The following is a 23,271-nucleotide window of genomic DNA, read 5'->3' as shown; positions in this document are numbered from 1 at the left end:
ATAATCATTTGAAAAACTAACAAACTTACCAAAAAAATTCAACTTGACTTGAATAATTTCACAATATTTATTGTCACATGAATTTATTCTCCAATCCTATTGGTGCTTAAGTTATTTCATGTGTATGTCAGTGTTCACATCATAATTAGGCCACACAAATTTCTCAATTTCTGCAGCAAAGATTATACTCCTCTCTTTTCATAACAAATCTGTAAAATAAAAATCCAAGTACATCAACTATATACAAAAAAATCCCATACATTCACTTGTCTTTTTCTCAAATGGAAACAGCCTGTTGATATTCCAGTAGAGCTCTTTGTATGGATTTGGCAAAGATTTGTTTAGCCTTCCTTTTTTGGCTTAATGTGCAATCGTTTCTTTTCCTTCTTAATGAGAGCCTTTTTCCTTTCAAGCTGGTGTTTGTATAGGCAACATGCAGTGCACATATGCTGACTGAGAGCTACAACTGTTCTCTGATGCAAGAAATCTTTCTTCTTATAGTAATTAACTGCACTTTTTCCAGATGCCTTCTGAGCTTCAATTTTTCTGTATGCAGCTTCTTTTGTTGGTGCCACTTCTAACTCTTCCAACCGCAATTAACGTAGAGCAGAGGTCACAAAATGCCAGTCCTTAGCATTCAGTTTTCTTATAAACCGACCAACTAAATTTCCGTTGACTTTTTGCTCCAGCCATTCCCATTTCCATACATTTTTTAAACCTTTATCTAAACTTCTTGTTTCATGGTCTCTCTCAACAACTTGTGACATGATTTTTTGCAAACACACTTCTTCTTTCCATTGCCATCAGTTTCCACTACATGAAGATTCATTGGATGGATTTAAACTTTTGATTAATCAAAATACTCTTTACGAGAGTTGTTGGCTAACTAACATATGGAATTAATATGTTAAAAGGGTCGTTGCGGAATGGGACCTAACAGGCAGTTAAAAAAAAAAAACAGAAAAAAAACGGATCTGAGATGATAAAAAAACCTGGACTATATCAAGACAAATTGGATTCAAGTCAGGAGAAAAGTGGAATTACACTTTAAAACGGAGAAAAATCATGTCTGTCATTAACGTAAACTGTACAGCCGATATAAAAAGTACAGGAAGGCAGTAATGGTTCTTGTTATAATTCTCTTCATTATTAAGTATTTCTATTTCCTCATCCTCTTTATGCATCACCAGTATGATGACAGTCATTGTCAGTATCATTAAGATAAATATCTCACACCAATAGAAGTATTTACTACAATTAAAAGGCATAGGAACAATGCATCAACAAGCTCACCTACACCACATATATTACCTTTATTAGTCAAGTCCAACTGCAAACAACATATGCTCTGACATGCCACTGCATAATGCAGCAGCAGATGAGGATTTATATTGTTTCTTCTACTGATTACTGAGATCAAGATCTGCCACTGCATTATACAATGACAGATCTGGGTCTGTGCAGTTCACAGTTGACATGGCTTATAAACGAATACATATGGTAAACAGACAATCTTCATAAGAATAGTATAAATGTTACATAATTTATTAAAAAGATCTAACTAATATATCCTAACTACAACCACCAAAAATCTGATAATTTGGGGGCAAAAATGATGAACTAATATTATTGTTAATTAAAAAACTATAAATTGATAAAATTAAAAATCTGGCCCAATTTCAATATGAAATGTTAGTGACCCCAAAAAGGGATAGGCTCTTGAAAATGAAGACCTATGAAGAAGAAATATCCATGTAAATCTGAATCTGTCATTGTTTTTGTTTTCTGTCTTATCCGAGTATACCTAAAGGAGTAGCACTCTCCCTCCACCTGCTGTAGAATGTGTCGCAGCATGGCCTGTCCTGCACGCTGTTGCGGTGTCTTGACCTTCTGATGACCATTGGGCATGGCACTGGTCCCTGCACCTCCTTCCTCATCGTCATCATCTAGGCTTGGTCCACTATATACATGGAAAAAGGATTTAAGAAAATATATAGATCTTTGATATATAGCATGGGTTGTATGCCGACTAAATAATATCCCCTCTTTGAAAACATTATATTGATAAAATTGTGTGTAGGAAAAGAAATGCAAACAGCACCATTATTTTCATCCAAATTTGTCAGGATATAATACAATGATGTGAATACTACCAATTGTTCCGATTCCAAAATTTTGGACACAAATTTTTTTTCTTACAGTACATTACTATTAGTTGGCACAAACCTATGGAAAAGCCTCTGAAGCAGATGGACAAAGTCAATGAGAAAATGTTACTTATTTTTTTTTTAATGTGCCTTGCAAATTTGTATGGAAATTAGAGGCAGGATTCATGAATGGATGAAATTTGGTTGATCTGTTCAAATGTAAACCATTTTCCATGCATGAAGATATGGACTGTACAGTTCAGTGCATTTAAAGGAATGATAGGAAATCCAAGCATGTTAGCATACTTACTTGATGCATTCATGCATATTAAACATTTGACCTCACTATAAAGCCCCTCACTATACCAATGCCCCTCTTATAAGATAAGTATGGTCATGAATCCCATTATATTATTTAAATTTTATCTAACTATTACTACCTGTAGTACCATATTTTAATTTAAATTCCTGGCTAATGAGACCCAATTTTATTATATAATTCAGTGTGAAATAAAGAGACTTATTGGCAAAAGAATTTTCAAATTATTTTTTCATTCTATATTTTCATGTGTGAAAAATATATTTGTATATCTTCACATGTGAAAACTATATCCTTTTATTTTCATGTGAAAACAAAAGTTCACATAATGCCATGCGACACTTGAATGTGTGTACATACAAAAGTCATATCTGCAACAACAAAAATGAGTACTTTGTGAGCTAGAACAAATAAAAAGAAACTGCCTTACATTTCAGACATGGAAATTAATCTTTAATACAGTGATCTGATTAGATACAGTTCCTGGTTTCTCTGAAGTTAAATCTCCTTACTTCCTTGACAACAACGACAAACACAATCTGATGCAATGATGAATCAAACTGGCATTGCATTCAGATAGGGTTAAATAGTTAACAAAATGACAAAAATGTAATTTACTGAAACAGCTTAGGTCAACCCAGTCCTACTGCTTTTTTAAGTCACTTATTCTTACATCATCAGGCTGTGAAAGTGAGGTGAATTTATGCAAGGGGGTATAAATCAATGCAGAGTATAAGTCAAATAAGTCTAATTCACAAATTTTGTAAATTTTCCACCCTTCATCCATATATAAGTCGATTCAACGTATAAGATAAGACCTGGTTAATATCATGGATTGATTTTTTTACAACACAGCAACTTCTGGTTTCATGATTATTAATTGGGTCACCGTATGATATTCCATATTACCGGCAATCGTGAAATTGCATCACCAATGCTAACATACTTTTTTCAGTTTTGATTTGGAGAGAGAGCGTGGGTGTGTGAGTTCAGGACAATTGTAATCTGTATAGTAGTTACCTGACAATTGTGATTTTACTCCTGTACATTCCGTTATCAATTGATAGCTGAATAAATAGCCCATCCTTGTTTTAATTATGATATCCATTGCAACAAGAGCCACATGGCTGTGCATGCTTTGTACATGTTAATTAAAGGTCCAAAGCTTAACCAGATGATTCCAGTTGAAACCAGTCTTGAGTGCAAGATTCAACAGTTGAGGTCAAATTAGTGAGGCTAACAATAGGGAAATGAGGTTATCCATAGGGAAATCAGAAATCTGAAGACAATAAAGAGACAGAAAACAGAAAAGTTACAAAAAAAGATAAATAAAACACTTTTTATTATACTTTAACATATCTATGAAATGCTATACCAAATTTACATGAATGAACAGTTTTATAATACATATTATTTAGCATGTCAATTATAACTGAAAGCACATCCATGTTGTAATTCATTTTATTACCTGTAGTAGAATTGTTCCACACTCTAATTAAGAAAATAATGATTAACACATTAACACCTGGAGGTTTTTGTCATTTTCGCCTGAAATTCAAGTAGGAAACACATTTTGAAAGCTATTTCTGAATACATCCAAAAACACCCAATTCCAGGTGATCTTACCATAACATACTGCCTAGTTATGTTAGAAACATCGTTTTTCATTGGCTATTTGGCTCGTGCATGAGCAGAAAGGTAAAAGTTGGAGTTCTTTTTTCTGTTTTTTTGTTTTTGCTAAACAGACCCATCATTTTTGTATTGAGACCACTCTTTAACCAAATGCCCATCTTATCCTACTTTTTGCAAAGGTTCATCTGTCTATTTGCAGTTCATACCAGTTTGCCTTAGATCTGAGACCAAAAAGTCTAAAATCCAACACAGAATTGGATTCCGACCACAGGCAAAGTTTGGGTAGAAACAAAATGGGTCAGAAAAACAAGGTTTTTCCCTCTGTATTTTGTAGTGCAACTAGAAATTCCACATTTGGTATCATTGTAGAACTTCATCTGTCTATCTTTCTATAATACCACCCACTTTAGTGTATCATGCATGACCATGATGCTACAGAGTTCGGCAGTAGGCTACTACGTCCTGCCACATTAACTCGTTGCCAGGGGTTAATGTGTTAAGAGTTCACTTAATCATCTCCAATATCAGAAAATCCCTCAAAGTCTTTGATTTCCATATCGGAATGAAAAATGGAGGCTATCTCAGGGCTCAGATCATTGGAATTGTTCTCATTATTGCCTGTCTCCATCTCATCATTCTCATCTGGCTTCTCTATCCCACTGACAATTTCTGCTTTAGCAAAACCATTCACAATAGCCTGTCCAATGCATCCCTAACCCAATGTGCAACCTGGGAATATGTAGCGCACCACAGATACCCAGCATATGAAGCTGTGCTCTCCTGTCGTCATCCAATTTTACCACAACTTCTGAAGCTCAGCACTGAAATAGCGATTAACGGAAAAGTCTAATGGTTATAATAATTTTGACATACCACCTGGAATGATGCCTAATGATGCCTTCTTGGTTTCTGACTTCACCTTTATCTCAGCACTGATGTGTGCATGCATAGAATCCATAATGAGAGACTTCTTAGTGAGGAAAAATCCACCAACTCGATGTGCGAAACATCTAACCAAATCCCCATCATGTTACTGACCATCCATCCTTTTTGGATTTACTTCAATCAATACTCCATTGGGGAATTTCTCCTTTGGCATTGTTTTTTCTTTTAAAAATAAACATTGGTGGCTACTTACCACCATCAGCAGAACATGAGAACTACGGTGAAGTTTGATTTCTCATGACCTGTTGTCCTAATAGTAACACTGATAGATCATCTAAGCTCAACTGTTCTGTTCAATGGAATGTCAAATGTTAATGGCATTTCATCCATGTTCATCTCCAAATTGTCAGTCTTAATCTTGTCTTGGACATACTCATGGAAATTGTTCAATTTTTCCATAAAGTCCACTAGTAGTTTTTGTGCCAACATAGTGAATTGTCTTATGGTAAGGCCCCTTCTTTGCATGAACCTAAAACACAATGACATACTGCCACTGAAAATTTCAATTCCTAATTCAGTTGTGATTTCCTTTGCCATGAGTCTGAGTTCAACAAAGTTAATTCCATGACAAGCAGCTCATTGTGTCAAGACATTTTTTTCTAAATTATTTTCAATATTAATCCATCCTGATTTGCAGCCAAGATTTGCATTCTTTGTTGTTTTTTTGCAGTGCATAATTCATGCATAGCTTTATGCCAATCCCAGACACATTTTTCACTTACACCATATTTCCTGTGAGCAGCCATACTCCCACCTTTCTTTCCAATGAACTTTACAACTTCCAGCTTAAAAGCTGCTGTAAAAGACTTGCATGATTTGATGGAAGGCATTGGGAGATAAGTTGTATGATTTGTGCGGGGATATTTATACAAATGAGTATGACTGAAAAGATTGATCAAAACATGCATAACTCATTAAAATGTACCAGTACCATAGCAATGAAATCAATGCCCATAGCTAAATTCTATTTATTATAAATTTATTATTTATATCCAGAGATTTGTTGTTGTTGTGGGGTTTAATGCCATTTTCAGCACACAATAGGCTATGCATGGCGGCCAGTATTAATGGTGGAAAAAGAACCCGGGAAAACCCCGGGAAGAACCACTGACCCACGAGAAGCTACTGCCAAGCTTTCTCACATACCCACATTGGCCGAATCCTAGACTCGAACCCATGCAGACAGAGGTGAGTTGGCAGTGATCCGTAACGGAAAGCACTTTAGACCACTCGGCCACTCTGGGCCCTATATCCAGAGATGGGAGTGGGCATCATTTTCTGTGGTTCTTAATACACTTGATATTAAAAGTCGGTACCGTAACTGATGTGGATTAATGATAAAGAACAATGGCATACCGGCAATACAATAACTAGTATTGGTAGCCAAAGCTATTATCAGGGTTTAAATAATCACAATAATTGGTACTGACTGTTGCTGGAAACCAAAGACCAATTTATCAACTACCGACATAATCAAAAAGAGACAATGAAACAAAACGACATCAGGTTAAGAATGAATATAGGTGATGTGTTGACATTACACTTTGCTTTAAACTGAAATGCAACCACAAAAACATCATCTGGTTAAGAATGAATATAGGTGATGTGTTGCTTGAAACTGAAATGCAAAACCAAAAAAGAATAATTGATGATCTATGTGAAGTCCATCTATATATCTGAATTTTAGTTTAGTTTAGTTTAAACAATATTTATTTGAGAAACTTTGTCAAATACAAACACATGATTTGGTGGATTCAGTTGAAAGTATAAGCTTATAAGTACTGTCTCCCCAACTGTAAAAAAAAAGAAAATATAACATCAAGGTTCACCATACCGGTACCAATGGTTTTATAGAAAATATGAATACACTTACATACAAAAGCATAACAATGAAAAGGAACTGATTCAAATTGTTCTAAGTTCAGTCAATGCAGTAAATCTCTTAGTCGTTATAATGTTGCACAGCTAAAAATAATTGTGTATTGTGTTAATACAAGATCAATTTCATCTCAAGGCTTCGCCATTCAATAAAATATCATGTTTTTGGTACCATGCAACAAAATATATCTGATATTAAATGTAGAAAAAGAATATCCTCTATATAATATGATTTCACACATGATAAAAATAATCTGTATGTTCAAACTTCGTATTCATTATTTTGCTGCCATGAGGATCCTGAACTTTATAACTCATAAACACAATGTTAAGGAGGAAGCAGAAAGTGGAATACAGCAATTGGTATAAATATAAAATAAAGTGGGATGAGCTATTATGCCTTTGATGACTATTAGTTCCTATTTTTGTGCACAGTTCCAAGTTTATCTGAGGTACCACAACTTGCCAAACATTCCAGTAATTTAACCCAGCACAATAAATCCTTGATCACTTAATGTGGCTTCTGTAAAATCTACATTTTGTCTTAACTTCAACCATTTCTTTTGAAATCATTTAGATTTCTGTAGTCAGGTACAAAACTTTTCTTATTTCCAACTTGTTCCCATTGTCATGGCAGCATGGGAACCCTAATTACAATCGAATAGCAGTGTACTAAAAGACTTCAAAGTGATGGATCATTGAATATCTTCTATAAAAATACAATTTGGTGACTTACATAACATTTAGTTCAGTCTCTGAGTTTATTATTCCAGCTATAATTGTGTCAATCTTGTCATCACCAAATTCCCCTCCAAGATCCGTTAGCAAAATCAATCTCTTGGATGCAAACCCTTTTTTCCCTCTGGAAAAGAAAGTTTCAGTATTATAAACTAGAACTGACTTTGCAAATCAGTCGAAAAAAAACAATACTTGTAACTGCTTTGATTAGGCAAAACAAATATCCATGGTAACTTATGACATAAAAAAATTGATTAGAAATAGTAATAATAATAATAAGATTTTTTTTTATAGAGATCACTGAGCATCAAAATGACTTCCAAATAATACAATGTCTTGGAAGAGTAAAGGCCATAATAACAAGACTTCTAAGTGGGAAGGTCCTAGTAACAAAAGTTCCAAGTAGGAAGGTCATAATAACAAAAGCTACAAGTGGAAAGGTCCTAATAAAAGCTCCAACTGGAAAGGCCATAATAACAAAAGCCATTTTTGGGAATGAACTATACCACTCCCTTGATAACTCATGCACATAACTCTCAAAACTGGTTATAGCGCGGGGGGCCAGATGTGGATCCCATTTTTTAAACCAGAAGATACCAAAAATGTATTCCTTTTTGTTGAACTTGAAGAAAACCAAAATCAAAATAAATGAAACTGATTTATCATCAAAGATGGTAGATATGACCTGGAAATGTTAATCAATATTATGAAATATCAATGTTATAAAGAAGTCATAAAATTTGTTACATTTTCTTTCCAAACATCATTCTTAGTACACCGTAATTAACGATACTCAAGGAAATGTTTATAAATGAAAATGTCACTTACTCCCAGTGGAGGCAATACATTGATAAATAAATACCATTTAAATAACTTTTTGTATCAATTGAAATTTGTGTTGTAATTCCATCTTTTAGTTCCTTTTCAGTGTAATCATCATAAATACAATGTGTCCGTCCTGTTGTAATTAAAAGTAAAATGTGTCAATCTACCGAAACACATTATGTCAGGGAGCTTTTCTCTGAGAAGCTAATTAAGTGCCGACCATGTTATGATATCAAACTAGCGGAAATGTCTGCTGTTGCACTAAATAAAAAGCAGGACTCCTTTTATATTATCACATTAATTACATCTTTTGAATCTAATAAAGGAGGTGGAATAATATAAAATAATTAAAAGGCATACAAATCCTACATGCTTAAGAAACAGTGCCTCCGGTCGTATTTTGGGTAACTCATTTCAGTTGCTCAACTGAACACTGTTATAAATGTTATTGTGCATGTAATCTAGCTGAACTACCTTAAATTAGCCTACTCAATCATAACTGTGATTAAAGATAGCACGGCAACCAAGCAAAATGAGTACTTCGTAAAATATAGTGCATTGTTTCACGGATACGGACTAATGTGGGGAAAACGAGTTTCAGAGAATTCGTGAATTCACACATAGATAAGAAGTTTCACTGTTTCTAACAATGAAATCATGGCATCAATATTTTACTAACTGAACAATTCAAAAATTCAGTTTTGATGCTGATGATTATCTCACGAAATGTTGCGTTTTGTTTATAAAAAAGAATCTTGTGTGGTAGTAAATCAACAGTTAGTCTGGTTCCCAGCTTCAAAGACTCCTTATTTCGAAAAACTTATTATACACCACTCTTGGAACCCGACTAATCAACAAAAACAAAAAGACATAACGTAATACACTAATGTTTTCACGTACCGTGTTGGTTGTTGAAACATGTTATCATTTTTTGGATGTAGGACATTTTGAAAATAAATGTAATTTACACAAAATAACAAAGAACTTCATCAGAAAAAGTGCTTTATTGACAATTATTCTCAACGCGATTATAAAATGAGGATTCAGTGAGTAAACAGCCCATGCCCCCCAACACAAAGGTTCACTGGATGTCTTTTGTCTAGATGATTTTTGGGAGGTCCCTCAGAAACGTTTGCCCTCGCTTATAGTTTGGTCTATGTTTTTGGAACCTGATGTGATTGAGTTAACAAGGGAGAGGTGTTAATAACAAAAGCCCTAAGTGGAAAGGTCCTAAAAACAAAAGTTCCAATTGGGCAGGTCCTAATAGCAAAAGCCCTAAGTGAGAAACGCATATTTCAAGTCACATGATAATAAGAATCAGGCCAATGTATAAAGATCAACAAACTGAGTAAACTATTTTCTGGACATTCCTTTAATTAATCATTAAATCTCTTCTATATTCTGAAAATTCCATCATTTTTATAAAAAATGGAGAACACATACACATTCACACATTTCAATTCTATACTAGATACTTAGTGGGCCTGGAATTACTCACCTGGTATACTTTGCTCAGCTGTTTAATGGTTTTCCACCTGGCTGTAAAGAAGCCACAACACTGCAAGCGGAACCTTCCAGCAACAATTTTGAGACTACATATCTTAAGAAACTTTCTTATTGACTTTGATCAGATGGGTTCAGTCATTTTGGAGAAGTTAAAAATAGCTTTAACATATCGTTGCTATGGAAGACACCAAAGCTAGGGAGCCGCTCATGAAAAACATTGATAAATCATATACTAAGATATGTTCATACCAAATTTGGTGAAACTTGGTTCAGTCATGTTGAAAAAAAAGTTATAAAAGGTTTTTCATAAGGATGCTATAAAAGCTACACCATTTCTAAGGGAGTCACCTTGAACAGAATTCTGGTAAAGTATGTATTAAGTAACTTTCCTGCATAGTTTCATCTAACTGACCCAGCAGTTCTTTTTAAAAAGTGGAAAGTTGCAAATGCGTAATATACAAATGACAGATGTGGGTCCATGCCACATATGGACTTCAGCCCCTCCTGGTTTCTATAACATTTTGCAACTACATAATGAAAAGATCTATAATATTAGGATCCAATACACATAAAAAAAACGAGCAAATGATTTTAAAGACTTACTGGATTGCATTGACTATGTGATCCATGGCTACCACAATAGCATCAATAACTTCAAATACTGTCAAGGAAAATCTTTTCAACAGAGTATGACATCAATTTCCATTTAAACAGGTAATCACATGCTTATTTTGGCTAAATATACACAATGAAGCATATTGGACCAGGAAGATCAATCAATATTTATTGAAAACAAGGCTTTAAAAATGCCACGAACACCTCCCGATTTTTGGTCCCAAACTCTATTTTTCTATTCAGTCTACCTACTTGGCTTTTGAAAAGTTCATAGGTGTGCCTTACACCTTGTTTTACAAAACTACGGTAATCATGCTAACATTATGGAATATAATGCAATTACACATCAATGTACTGGTATAGTTGCCGGTCAAAATTCCCTCTTAACACAAGCCAGTTTCAGGGTTTTAATGATTAACTGGCCTGTACTGCTATCGCAAAACGAAAGATGAATTTGCTGACTATCAACATAGGAGAAAACGAAAAAGCACGCTTTACATGTGTGGAAAGTTATGATGTTTGTTCAGCCAAAACATAAAACTAAAATTGATTAATGTTGATGTTAGTTGATCTTAATGAGAATTTTAGCCTTTATTATTACCACTCTTCGTGAACATGTAAATTATGCTGGTTATGTGCCTTATACAATGAAACCTGCATACCTCCATTTGTATGATCGCTTATATCACTGAAAATGAGTAACTCGTGAGTGTGTGATTCAACGAAACTGCTATTAAGGACTAGCTGAAATGTTATCGGGAAGAATGCAATTTGGTCAAAACAATGAATAAAGCAAAATCTGCATCTAATATGTTTGGGAATAAGTAAGGACTTAAGTGACGCTATGCACGCTTTGTACTGTGCAAGTATGGGGGCCGCGAGTGGCCGAGTGGTCTAAAGCGCTCTCCGTTACGGATCACTGACATCTCACCTCTGTCTGCGTGGGTTCAAGTCTCGGATTTGGACAATGTGGGCATGTGAGAAAGCTTGCCAGTAGCTTCTTGAGGGTTGGTGGTTCTTTCAGAGGATTTACCGGGTTCTTCCTCCACCATTAATACTAGCCACCATGTATAGCATATCATGTGCTGAAAAATGGCGTTAAACCCTACAACAACCACAACAACAACTACTGTGCAAGTACTGTACATTATAGTTCAGCCTGGTCTCCCAGTTAAACTCAGCTGGCCCGTGAATTATGAAATCCGTATTCACCTTTATTTAATTTCATGTTGGAGAAATCAGAAAATATGCACATGCAAAATAATAACAAAATCAATCGAAGTACTTTATAACAAATTAATAATTGTTGGGTCACCAAATTTTTTTTTTTACATGCCTGTCTTAGGACATGGAAAAAAATTATTGTTTCATGTCCAAATATTTACAGCCATTACAGCAGTCAACAAAAAGACCTAAGAACTCAAATTTAGACACTAGCCCACTGCTAAGCCGACCCCACCCCCCCTTCCAGGCCTTTACATTTTCCTAAATTATCTGGATTATATGCGATTATATACGGTAGTGTCCATTTCATTTGCTCATCATAAATCAATGTAATTTTGGACGTGTTCACTATTACCACCACATCCTTTTACTGGTTAATTGTACTTCTTGCTTAAAATTGGTGAGGATGTCTTTCAAATCATGCATAGTACCAGCACTGATCGAATACTTGTTTTTCTGATCTCATGTCCAGGGCAAGTGGCTTCAGACAATTCACTTTGTCCAACCCACATTTTTACCTGTCCCAAATTTCAATGTCTTGCCTTGGTTCGATGAAATGTATGTGTTTTAATTCATGTTAAAAACAAAAGAAACAATGTATGACTTATTTATTTTTCAAGTGGGCTAATCTTTATGGTTTTATTCTCAAGGTATTTGGCTTTCTGAGGTCCAAAACTGTCTCAAGACCTCCTTGATTAAATCCTTAATTTGTCAGTTCAATGACAAATACACAGATAGAACTTCCTTCATGTACTAGTTACTGCAAAACTTTTTTCCTTCTGAGGCAATGAGTTCAAGCCATGCATTATGTTAAACCCAATGCAGGTGAATATTTCTATCTCTTAGTTCAAGCAATGGGTTATGTTCAACCCAATGCAGGTGAATATTTCTATCTCTTAGTTCAAGCCAATGGATTATGTTCAACCCAATGCAGGTGAATATTTCTATCTCTTAGTTCAAGCCAATGGATTATGTTCAACCCAATGCAGGTGAATATTTCTATCTCTTAGTTCAAGCCAATGAGTTATGTTCAACCCAATGTAGGTGAATATTTATATCTCTTAGTTCAAGCCATGGGTTATGTTCAACCCAATGCAGGTGAATATTTCTATCTCTTAGTTCAAGCCAATGGATTATGTTCAACCCAATGCAGGTGAATATTTCTATCTCTTAGTTCAAGCCATGGGTTATGTTCAACCCAATGTAGGTGAATATTTCTATCTCTTAGTTCAAGCAATGGGTTATGTTCAACCCAATGAAGGTGAATATTTCTATCTCTTAGTTCAAGCCAATGGATTATGTTCAACCCAATGCAGGTGAATATTTCTATCTCTTAGTTCAAGCCAATGGGTTATGTTCAACCCAATGTAGGTGAATATTTCTATCTCTCAGTTGAAGCAATGGGTTATGTTCAACCCAATGTAGGTGAATATTTATATATCTTAGTTCAAGCCAATGGGTTATGTTCAACCCAATGTAGCTGAATATTTCTATCTCTTAGTTCAAGCAATGGGTTATGTTCAACCCAATGTAGGTGAATATTTATATCTCTTAGTTCAAGCCATGGATTATGTTCAACCCAATGTAGGTGAATATTTCTATCCCTTAGTCCAAGCAATGGGTTATGTTCAACCCAATGTAGGTGAATATTTCTATCTCTTAGTTCAAGCAATGGGCTATGTTCAACCCAATGTAGGTGAATATTTCTATATCTTACTTCAAGCAATGGGCTATTTTCAACCCAATGTAGGTGAATAATTCTATCTCTTAGTTCAATCCAATGGGTTACGTTCAACCCAAGGCAGGTGAATATTTATATCTCTTAGTTCAAGCCATGGGTTATGTTCAACCCAATGCAGGTGAATATTTCTATCTCTTAGTTCAAGCAATGGGTTATGTTCAACCCAATGCAGGCGAATATTTCTATCTCTTAGTTCAAGCAATGGGTTATGTTCAGCCCAATGCAGGTGAATATTTCTATCTCTTAGTTCAAGCCAATGGATTATGTTCAACCCAATGTAGGTGAATATTTCTATCTCTTAGTTCAAGCCAATGGGTTATGTTCAACCCAATGCAGGTGAATAGTTCTATCTCTTAGTTCAAGCACAATGGGTTATGTTCAACCCAATGTAGGTCAATATTTCTATCTCTTAGTTCAAGCAATGAGTTATGTTCAACCCAATGTAGGTGAATATTTCTATCTCTTAGTTCAAGCCAATGGGTTATGTTCAACCCAATGCAGGTGAATAGTTCTATCTCTTAGTTCAAGCATTGGGTTATGTTCAACCCAATGTAGGTGAATATTTCTATCTCTTAGTTCAAGCAATGAGTTATGTTCAACCCAATGCAGGTGAATATTTATATCTCTCAGTTCAAGCAATGGGTTATGTTCAACCCAATGCAGGTGAATATTTCTATCTCTTAGTTCAAGCCATGGGTTATGTTCAACCCAATGTAGGTGAATATTTCTATGTCTTAGTTCAAACCATGGGTTATGTTCAACCCAATGTAGGTGAATATTTCTATCTCTTAGTTCAAGCCATGGATTATGTTCAACCCAATGTAGGTGAATATTTCTATCTCTTAGTTCAAGCCATGGGTGATGTTCAACCCATTGTAGGAGAATATTTCTATCTCTTAATTCAAGCCATGGATTATGTTCAACCCAATGAAGGTGAATATTTCTATCCCTTAGTTCAAGCCATGGGTTATGTTCAACTCAATGTAGGTGAATATTTCTATCTCTTAGTTCAAGCCAATGGATTATGTTCAACCCAATGCAGGTGAATATTTCTATCTCTTAGTTCAAGCCAATGGATTATGTTCAACCCAATGCAGGTGAGTATTTCTATCTCTTAGTTGAAGCCAATGGATTATGTTCAACCCAATGTAGGTGAATATTTATATCTCTTAGTTCAAGCCAATGGATTATGTTCAACCCAATGCAGGTGAATATTTCTATCTCTTAGTTCAAGCCAATGGGTTATGTTCAACCCAATGTAGGTGAATATTTATATCTCTTAGTTCAAGCCATGGATTATGTTCAACCCAATGTAGGTGAATATTTCTATCTCTTAGTCCAAGCAATGGGTTATGTTCAATCCAATGTAGGTGAATATTTCTATTTCTTAGTTCAAGCAATGGGCTATGTTCAACCCAATGTAGGTGAATATTTCTATATCTTACTTCAAGCAATGGGTTATTTTCAACCCAATGTAGGTGAATATTTCTATCTCTTAGTTCAAGCCAATGGGTTATGTTCAACCCAAGGCAGGTGAATATTTCTATCTCTTAGTTTAAGCCATGGGTTATGTTCAACCCGATGCAGGTGAATATTTATATCTCTTAGTTCAAGCAATGGGTTATGTTCAACCCAATGCAGGCGAATATTTCTATCTCTTAGTTCAAGCAATGGGTTATGTTCAACCCAATGCAGGTGAATATTTCTATCTCTTAGTTCAAGCCAATGGATTATGTTCAACCCAATGTAGGTGAATATTTCTATCTCTTAGTTCAAGCCAATGGGTTATGTTCAACCCAATGCAGGTGAATAGTTCTATCTCTTAGTTCAAGCACAATGGGTTATGTTCAACCCAATGTAGGTGAATATTTATATCTCTTAGTTCAAGCAATGAGTTATGTTCAACCCAATGTAGGTGAATATTTATATCTCTTAGTTCAAGCAATGGGTTATGTTCAACCCAATGCAGGTGAATATTTCTATCTCTTAGTTCAAGCCAATGGATTATGTTCAACCCAATGCAGGTGAATATTTCTATCTCTCAGTTCAAGCCAATGGGTTATGTTCAACCCAATGCAGGTGAATAGTTCTATCTCTTAGTTCAAGCATTGGGTTATGTTCAATCCAATGTAGGTGAATATTTCTATCTCTTAGTTCAAGCAATGAGTTATGTTCACCCAATGTAGGTGAATATTTCTATCTCTCAGTTCAAGCCAATGGATTATGTTCAACCCAATGCAGGTGAATATTTCTATCTCTTAGTTCAAGCCATGGGCTATGTTCAACCCAATGCAGGTGAATATTTCTATCTCTTAGTTCAAGCCATGGGTTATGTTCAACCCAATGCAGGTGAATATTTCTATCTCTTAGTTCAAGCCAATGAGTTATGTTCAACCCAATGCAGGTGAATATTTCTATCTCTTAGTTCAAGCAATGGGTTATGTTCAACCCAATGCAGGTGAATATTTCTATCTCTCAGTTCAAGCCAATGGATTATGTTCAACCCAATGTAGGTGAATATTTCTATCTCTTAGTTCAAGCCATGGGTTATGTTCAACCCAATGCAGGTGAATATTTCTATCTCTTAGTTCAAGCAATGGGTTATGTTCAACCCAATGCAGGTGAATATTTCTATCTCTTAGTTTAAGCCAATGGATTATGTTCAACCCAATGTAGGTGAATATTTTTATCTCTTAGTTCAATCCAATGGGTTATGTTCAACCCAATGCAGGTGAATATTTCTATCTCTTAGTTCAAGCAATGGGTTATGTTCAACCCAATTCAGGTGAATATTTCTATCCCTTAGTTCAAGCCAATGGATTATGTTCAACCCAATGTAGGTGAATATTTCTATCTCTTAGTTCAATCCAATGGGTTATGTTCAACCCAATGCAGGTGAATATTTCTATCTCTTAGTTCAAGCCATGGGTTATATTCAACCCAATGCAGGTGAATATTTCTATCTCTTAGTTCAAGCCATGGGTTATGTTCAACCCAATTCAGGTGAATATTTCTATCTCTTAGTTATGTCATATTGGACATATCTGATGGTTGAAAGTTTGACCTGAATTTATTATTCAGAAGTATAAGTAAAAGAAGGGAAAGTCTCCAGCCAATCCAATGGCAGAACTCTGGACATTCTGGAGAAGAAACTGGGTGGATAACATGCTGGAATGTCTGTTTACACAAACTCTGACGTTACAATATTTAAGCTAAGAAAGCACAACTTAAATTTTGTAAAATTTCAAATAAGGGGTGGTGTGTATAAAGGGTATTCTAAAATATTGATTATTTAGATTCCATGCATAAACAGCAAAAATGTATCATCCAAATCAATTATGATAAGAATATAACTGCAGGTCTAGAGGACCTGATCCATGAGTGATTCTTCAATGATCCATGAGTTATATTTCACTGATCTATGAGTGATTTTTCACTGATCCATGAGTGATATTTCACTGATCTATGAGTGATTTTTCACTGATCCAAAAGTGATATTTCACTGATCCATGAGTTATATTTCACTAATCTATGAGTGATTTCTCACTGATCCATGAGTGATATTTCACTGATCTATGAGTGATTTTTCACTGATCCAAAAGTGATTTTTCACTGATCCATGAGTTATATTTCACTGATCTATGAGTGATTTTTCACTGATCCATGAGTGATATTTCACTGATCTATGAGTGATTTTTCCCTGATCCAAAAGTGATATTTCACTGATCCATGGGTGAATAACATGGATCATTAAACACACAAAATCAATGTGCATTTTACACAACAGTTGCATATACGTTTTGTTCTAAGTCAATAGAAAGAAAGAGTCTGATATGGCATAGATGCTGTTGCCATCAGGCAGAGACGTATTCACACGCCATATAAAACAATCTCTTCTCACCAACTCAGAATAAAACACATGGTTAGGCATTTATTATGTATCACCATTTTACCAAATGTGTTTAGCTCAATAGTGCAAAACGACTTCAAAATTAACTGGGATATATAAAAAGGTTTGATTCAGAATATGGATATCTGGACATCAGCAAAAGTAACTAAACAATTTTAATCTGATTATGCAATATAGAAATATGGCTTTTAATGTCAGATTAACCATTTAGTATTAAATTGGTACAAAACAAAGCATTAATTTACACTACATAAACCTGCTGCTATGAATTTCAGTCAAGACAGGTACTAAAGACCACAAATATCTTCATGGAAATTATGCTAACACATGCCTTTTGTGCATAAATGAAATAGGTTTTAAATTTATTTCACTTAAAATATAGAAAACTTCAGTGCTACCTCTCATCACCAGACTTCAAAAACAATCAATGAAATGAATATAGCTGTACAATGGGTAAAGACTTATTTAAATGAGGCGTAATGAATAGATTTAATGATGGAAAAATCTTACATAGTAAGTAGTTGTTTAAGAAAGGTGACCATTAGAGAGGGTTAAACTGCATTGACAAAATGATAAGGATACAGTCTCCTGATACATTGGATGCCTGAATATCATTCTGAACAAATTGCAGAAAGTCAAAATCTGGAATTCCCAGTGGCCGAGCAATCGTGATATTCTCATAGGACCCTCCATCGGCCAGGGGGTTGTCAGTGTCTGGTGTACCAAATAACACGAGGCAAATTTCATCCTTGGATTCTGCAAACATCTAAAGAAAACAAGAACATTAGCACTGATTTCAAAAGTAACATCCACATTTGTTGCTACAGCCAACTCCAAGATAGAGCACTACCATTGCTATAAAGCCCTTCATTATAACACTGTGTTATAAGGCATCTGCACTATATGGCCCTTCATTATAACACTGTGTTATAAGGCATCTGCACTATATGGCCCTTCATTATAACACTGTGTTATAAGGCATCTGCACTATATGGCCCTTCATTATAACACTGTGTTACAAGGCATCTGCACTATATGGCCCTTCATTATAACACTGTGTTATGAGGCATCTGCACTATATGGCCCTTCATTATAACACTGTGTCATATGGCATTCACACTGTAAGTCATTTCATTATAACACTTTTCCTGTTTTAACTTTCATTATAACACTGCTCCTGTTATAAGGCATTCTTACACTAAGGTCTTTCATTGTAACACTTTTTCTGTTATAAGGCAAGGTCTTTCATTATAACACTGTTATAAGGTATTCTTACTATGACCAAAGGGATTCTTAGTACATATGAAGAAAGGGATTTTAGTGTGGGAAAAAGTAAAATATATAGCAGTACCAATATCAGGTTTCCAAACTAGTAATATGTTGGGTGTATGGCTTTAGTAAACATAGGAATTTCAGAGACAGATGTAGGTGAAGCAATGATAAATCTGAGTAACTATGTCAGCATCATTGAAACTAATGTTAAGTTGTGTGTGAGGACGAATGAAGTGAAGTTTTTTTGGTTTCAGGAAGGCTTTGACAAATCTGGCTAAACAGGTCAGCATCATGACATATCTGGATAAACTAGTCATATTCCAGCTGTTTCTGCACCATTAAGTTATGAACTGATCTGGGGGAAGGGAGCTGTCATTCATCTAGTAATGGTTAGCCAATCATATTCTGTATGTGGGGAAAGGGTGTGTGATTACGATACGTGTATATAGATAGATAAAAGATATAGCGTGGGATAGAAAGCAGAAGGACAGAAAGCAGACAAAGAAAAAGGGACAACAGAGATAAGATGTAGTTGGGAATAAGAATCAGACAGAGATATACAAGACAAGGAGTTAAGAGAAAGGATACCTAATAGACATAATGGAGTGATAGATAAAGATTCTAAGTGGACAAATATAGCAAGAAACAATGTAGATAAAATTAGTGTAGAATGTGGAGAGGTGGACAAAACTAGTGTGTATACTGGATATAAACAGAAGATTACAGTATGGCTAAGTGTTTTAATTAGTATACCACTGGTCCCAGCCTCACCCCAAAAGTCAACAGAAAGACCCACACCTGATGGGTGAGACTTACTATAAGGTTTTTCATTATAACACTGTTGCTGTTATAAGGTATTCTTTTTATAAGATCGTTCAATATAATACTGTTCCTGTTATAACGCATCCTGATCATTCTTAACTATATTGATTCAATAATAAATTTAAAAATTTAAAGCAAAACTGCTCAACTTATCACAAAATGGTAATGTTAAAGAAATACAATGAATATATAAAACATCTGTTTTCAGAATGAATAAAACAAAAATCACATAAAAGAAACTAAACAAAACTATATTTGTTAGTTTTGCATATGTCAGCACAAACAATGAAGCAGTTGGCGTGTTCCTATGTCTTTGGTACATGGATCATTACGGTGTAAAATGAATTAGGTTAGGCAAACAATACAACAATCTACACATAATGTATGTATGTGTTATGGTTAATGATGACATTGGCACAAAAATGGCCATATATTGTTGTTTATAGGCAAAGTTCTAAAACATTAATATAAAGAATTGCACACACAAATTTTAGGAAGATAAACACATCCAAAAAAGTGGAAACATTATGAGCTACAAGATAAAGGAAAACAAATCTAATGATGTTAAAATAAGGTAAAATGTATATAAAAAAGACAAGGGCAAAACTAACAATAAACCCAATATAACAAAGCAGACCTTTTTTTTAAATTCTTTGAAACCATGAGTAGTGTCTGCTGATTGTTTCATATAAAAAAGTAAAAGAAATGGGAGGAAAAGTTGTGTCTCGTTACGTTTGATTTGTATGCTATAGGCCATAAACCAGACATAAGGAAAATACACAAACTATCAATGAAGTACCAAATTCACCTAAATCACTATTATAATCAACCAACACATCATTAAAAGAAGCTATCATCAATGACATGCTGTGTACTTGATATGAAAACCCACACAACATAAATAGTGCATGAGAGATCTTACCCAGCTGTCATTGCTGCATGTCAGGTGGTGCAAATTTACTGTTTATCTCTGGAGTTGTAACACATATTGAAGAGTTACATTTTCCAGGAGAGTCATTTCAATAATCATTATAAAATTTCATACACTTTGATGTTTAATTTGTGTTACTGTCATGGAAACCCATAAACTATGCCACAAATGACATGCTCATAAACTAATCCAAAAGTGTTCACACTGCTTTTGTTTATCAAGTTGATCCATTATTATGTATGTTGTTTGGCTTTTGGCCAAAAATTACTGAACAAGTATAACCAAGCTAAGTTTATGATTAACATATGGTCAGGATAAGCAAGTGTTACCTTAGTTAAATTGGTATTTCATATGGTAAGAAAACTTGTTATAAAAAAAAAATTTGAGATGAATGCCTGTACTATTTTAAAATAAAAAAAGGGATATAATTATGGGTATTTTGTCTTCTTAAATCCAGCTGAATTTTGATCTTTAGAACCGGCTTCCTGTATAGACCTTTGATGTTAGAATACCTGTCTTGTGAGACAAAATTTTGCTGGCAAAATGAGTTGTCTCCTCTTAATGTTGCTGTCAGAAGGGGTTGTCTCCTCTTAAGGCAGCTTTAACTGTACTACAGTAGCAATGGATTATATAAACAATGGTCTTATACTGGTGGGGAGGAGGTGTTATCAGGACAAGATCAAGTATATCATATACCTTTCTTTGCAAGATCATGGTGATGCCATCCAGTGCAGTTTGTAATGCGGTTGCCTCCCCTGGAGGGGCTTGATTCATGGATGGCCCAACATCAAGCACAATCGCTATGGCTTCCTGTTATAAAAGAACAGCTGTATACTTAACAAAACAAACTATAAGAGACTGATTAAAAAGATGTTTCACTTTCTTTCCAGGGCTTAAAATTAACATAATTTAGTAAGAACAGTGCCACTTAAGCAATATTTCTTTATATGTTTATTACAATAAGAAGAGAAGCAATTTTTATTTGTAAATAGAGGCAAACCTGTCACTAGTGGCCACTCATGGGAAAGGCTTGTCCTACAATGTAATACATCAACCCTGATATTTATATTTTAGGGTTTTGGGGTTCATGGTCTTACTGTCTAACAATAAGCGCATTCTGATTTCAACTACCATTGAAATGAAAAGTTAAATTTTCAGATTGTTTAAAATTAATAAAAAGTATCTTAAATGAAATGAAGCTTTCTGAACACTTGAATAACTTTTTATATTCTTTGCATTTAAGAAGCATACTATAACTTAATCCGATTTTGGCTCCCATTGCATTCCAACCATCAATGTAGGCCAACAGAACTTGAAAAACAAGTACATTTGCTCGTTTGAGAATCTGAATTTATTAGATAAAAGAAATCAGAGTAAATAAATTCTGAATAAAACATTATGACTTTGTAGAAAAGCATCAATATGGTCCGCCAAGTGTGTGAGATATTCCTGAAAATGTTATTTCTTGTTCCAATGTAAGTCTACATAAGAACATACTACAAAGCAGAATTATTTATACAGTAAGTCCTTGATATCATAATCAGTATCTTATATTGTAGGATTAGGGAAAGGCAAAACTGACAGTACCAAATTCAATATGCTAAGTGAAGTGTACCACAAAATATCAGTGTTGATTCTTAAGAAGATAGCGCGAGAAGAGAGAGAATTGTCCTCTCTTGTCGTAAATGTACGATTTGTATGTAAATTTTAAGAATCGATATGTGCCTCTCTGGAATAAGACTTGCCATATACAAAGGTCAGTTAAAAATAAAAAGCATAAAAATTACAGGTTGCTAGAAGAAAGATCGAAATATAAAGATCACAATATAATACACATGTGAACTACAACGACTGAGGGTCTCAAGCTTTCATTTCGATACAGTATCGTATAGAACAATTCACTGCTTGAATATTTGGAAAGCTGGATTTAAGACCATTTTTAGGTTCTGTACTTTAATCAGCGATGAAGAGATTTTGAATAATTTGAAAAATGCCAGTACACAAACCACCATGGGAATGACGAAATTTGGGAGAAGCTAGGTGCTTGGTTGGACTTCTCGTTTATCTAGAATTAACTGACACGTGTCATTAACTGAAATTGTTCATATATATATGAAAATAATATTATCTACTTAAACAGACATATAATGTATGATATTTATTTTCCCGATCAACATAAAATCAATATAAGCTGAGTAAGCAAATAGCGAACCTTATTTGCCGCCATTGTGTATGGTCTGTTTCCTGTTTGGGCCAGCTAATTACCGAATAAATGCAGGACCTGGCAAGGAAAGTTAAATGACGAAAACCAATCATTTTCACTGTAAGATAAAAAGTGTTTATATCTTAGAGACAAAGTCCCGTCATGAACTTGGAAACAACCAATCATTTTAAAATAAAATAGAACTTGTTTACGAAGGTCAGAATTTAGATCAACATCTGGTGTTTATAAACTAAGTCAATGTCAAATTATTTTCTAACAATTTTTTTATCATCTCTAGTGAATAAATTTACATTACAATATTATGTAATGAAAAAAATGAAAACTGACAAACAATTAAATTGTGATAAAAATATATTAAATCAGATATATTTAAATCAAATATACCTAACACCGAGACTAACCTTGTGCTTCCTCCGAGATTCGCTCCTTCATTTTAAGACAGATCTCTCCCATGTTTTGTCCCTCACTTTCTGACATACACGATAAATCACTTATTTTCCGGAGTCAAGACTTCTCCATCTCCAGAAAAAACTCAGACGGCT

At 34.6% G+C, this 23,271-nt stretch overlaps 1 protein-coding gene across 2 annotated transcripts in view; it reads right to left on the bottom strand.

Moving 5' to 3' along the window:
* Positions 1 to 22,817, bottom strand: part of LOC149784276 (DNA repair protein Ku80-like) — a 75,061-nt gene extending 52,244 nt beyond the window's left edge. For both annotated transcript variants that reach the window (XM_089932300.1, XM_089932301.1), the window contains exons 1-6: positions 22,718 to 22,817; positions 21,202 to 21,315; positions 18,063 to 18,246; positions 10,594 to 10,642; positions 7,658 to 7,783; positions 1,805 to 1,960 (exon numbers count right to left, since the gene is read on the bottom strand). In XM_089932300.1, coding sequence (XP_089788426.1) covers positions 1,805 to 1,960; positions 7,658 to 7,783; positions 10,594 to 10,642; positions 18,063 to 18,246; positions 21,202 to 21,315; positions 22,718 to 22,732 — 644 coding nt within the window. In that variant the 5' untranslated portion in view covers positions 22,733 to 22,817. The remainder of the gene's footprint in view (positions 1 to 1,804; positions 1,961 to 7,657; positions 7,784 to 10,593; positions 10,643 to 18,062; positions 18,247 to 21,201; positions 21,316 to 22,717) is intronic.
* Between the last annotated feature and the right edge of the window lie 454 nt (positions 22,818 to 23,271).

Source organism: Sinohyriopsis cumingii, chromosome 14 (assembly GCF_028554795.1).
Source record: "Sinohyriopsis cumingii isolate HCF-2022 chromosome 14, ASM2855479v2, whole genome shotgun sequence".
Classification (NCBI taxonomy): domain Eukaryota; kingdom Metazoa; phylum Mollusca; class Bivalvia; order Unionida; family Unionidae; genus Sinohyriopsis; species Sinohyriopsis cumingii.
This window is presented reverse-complemented; position numbering and strand designations above follow the sequence as displayed.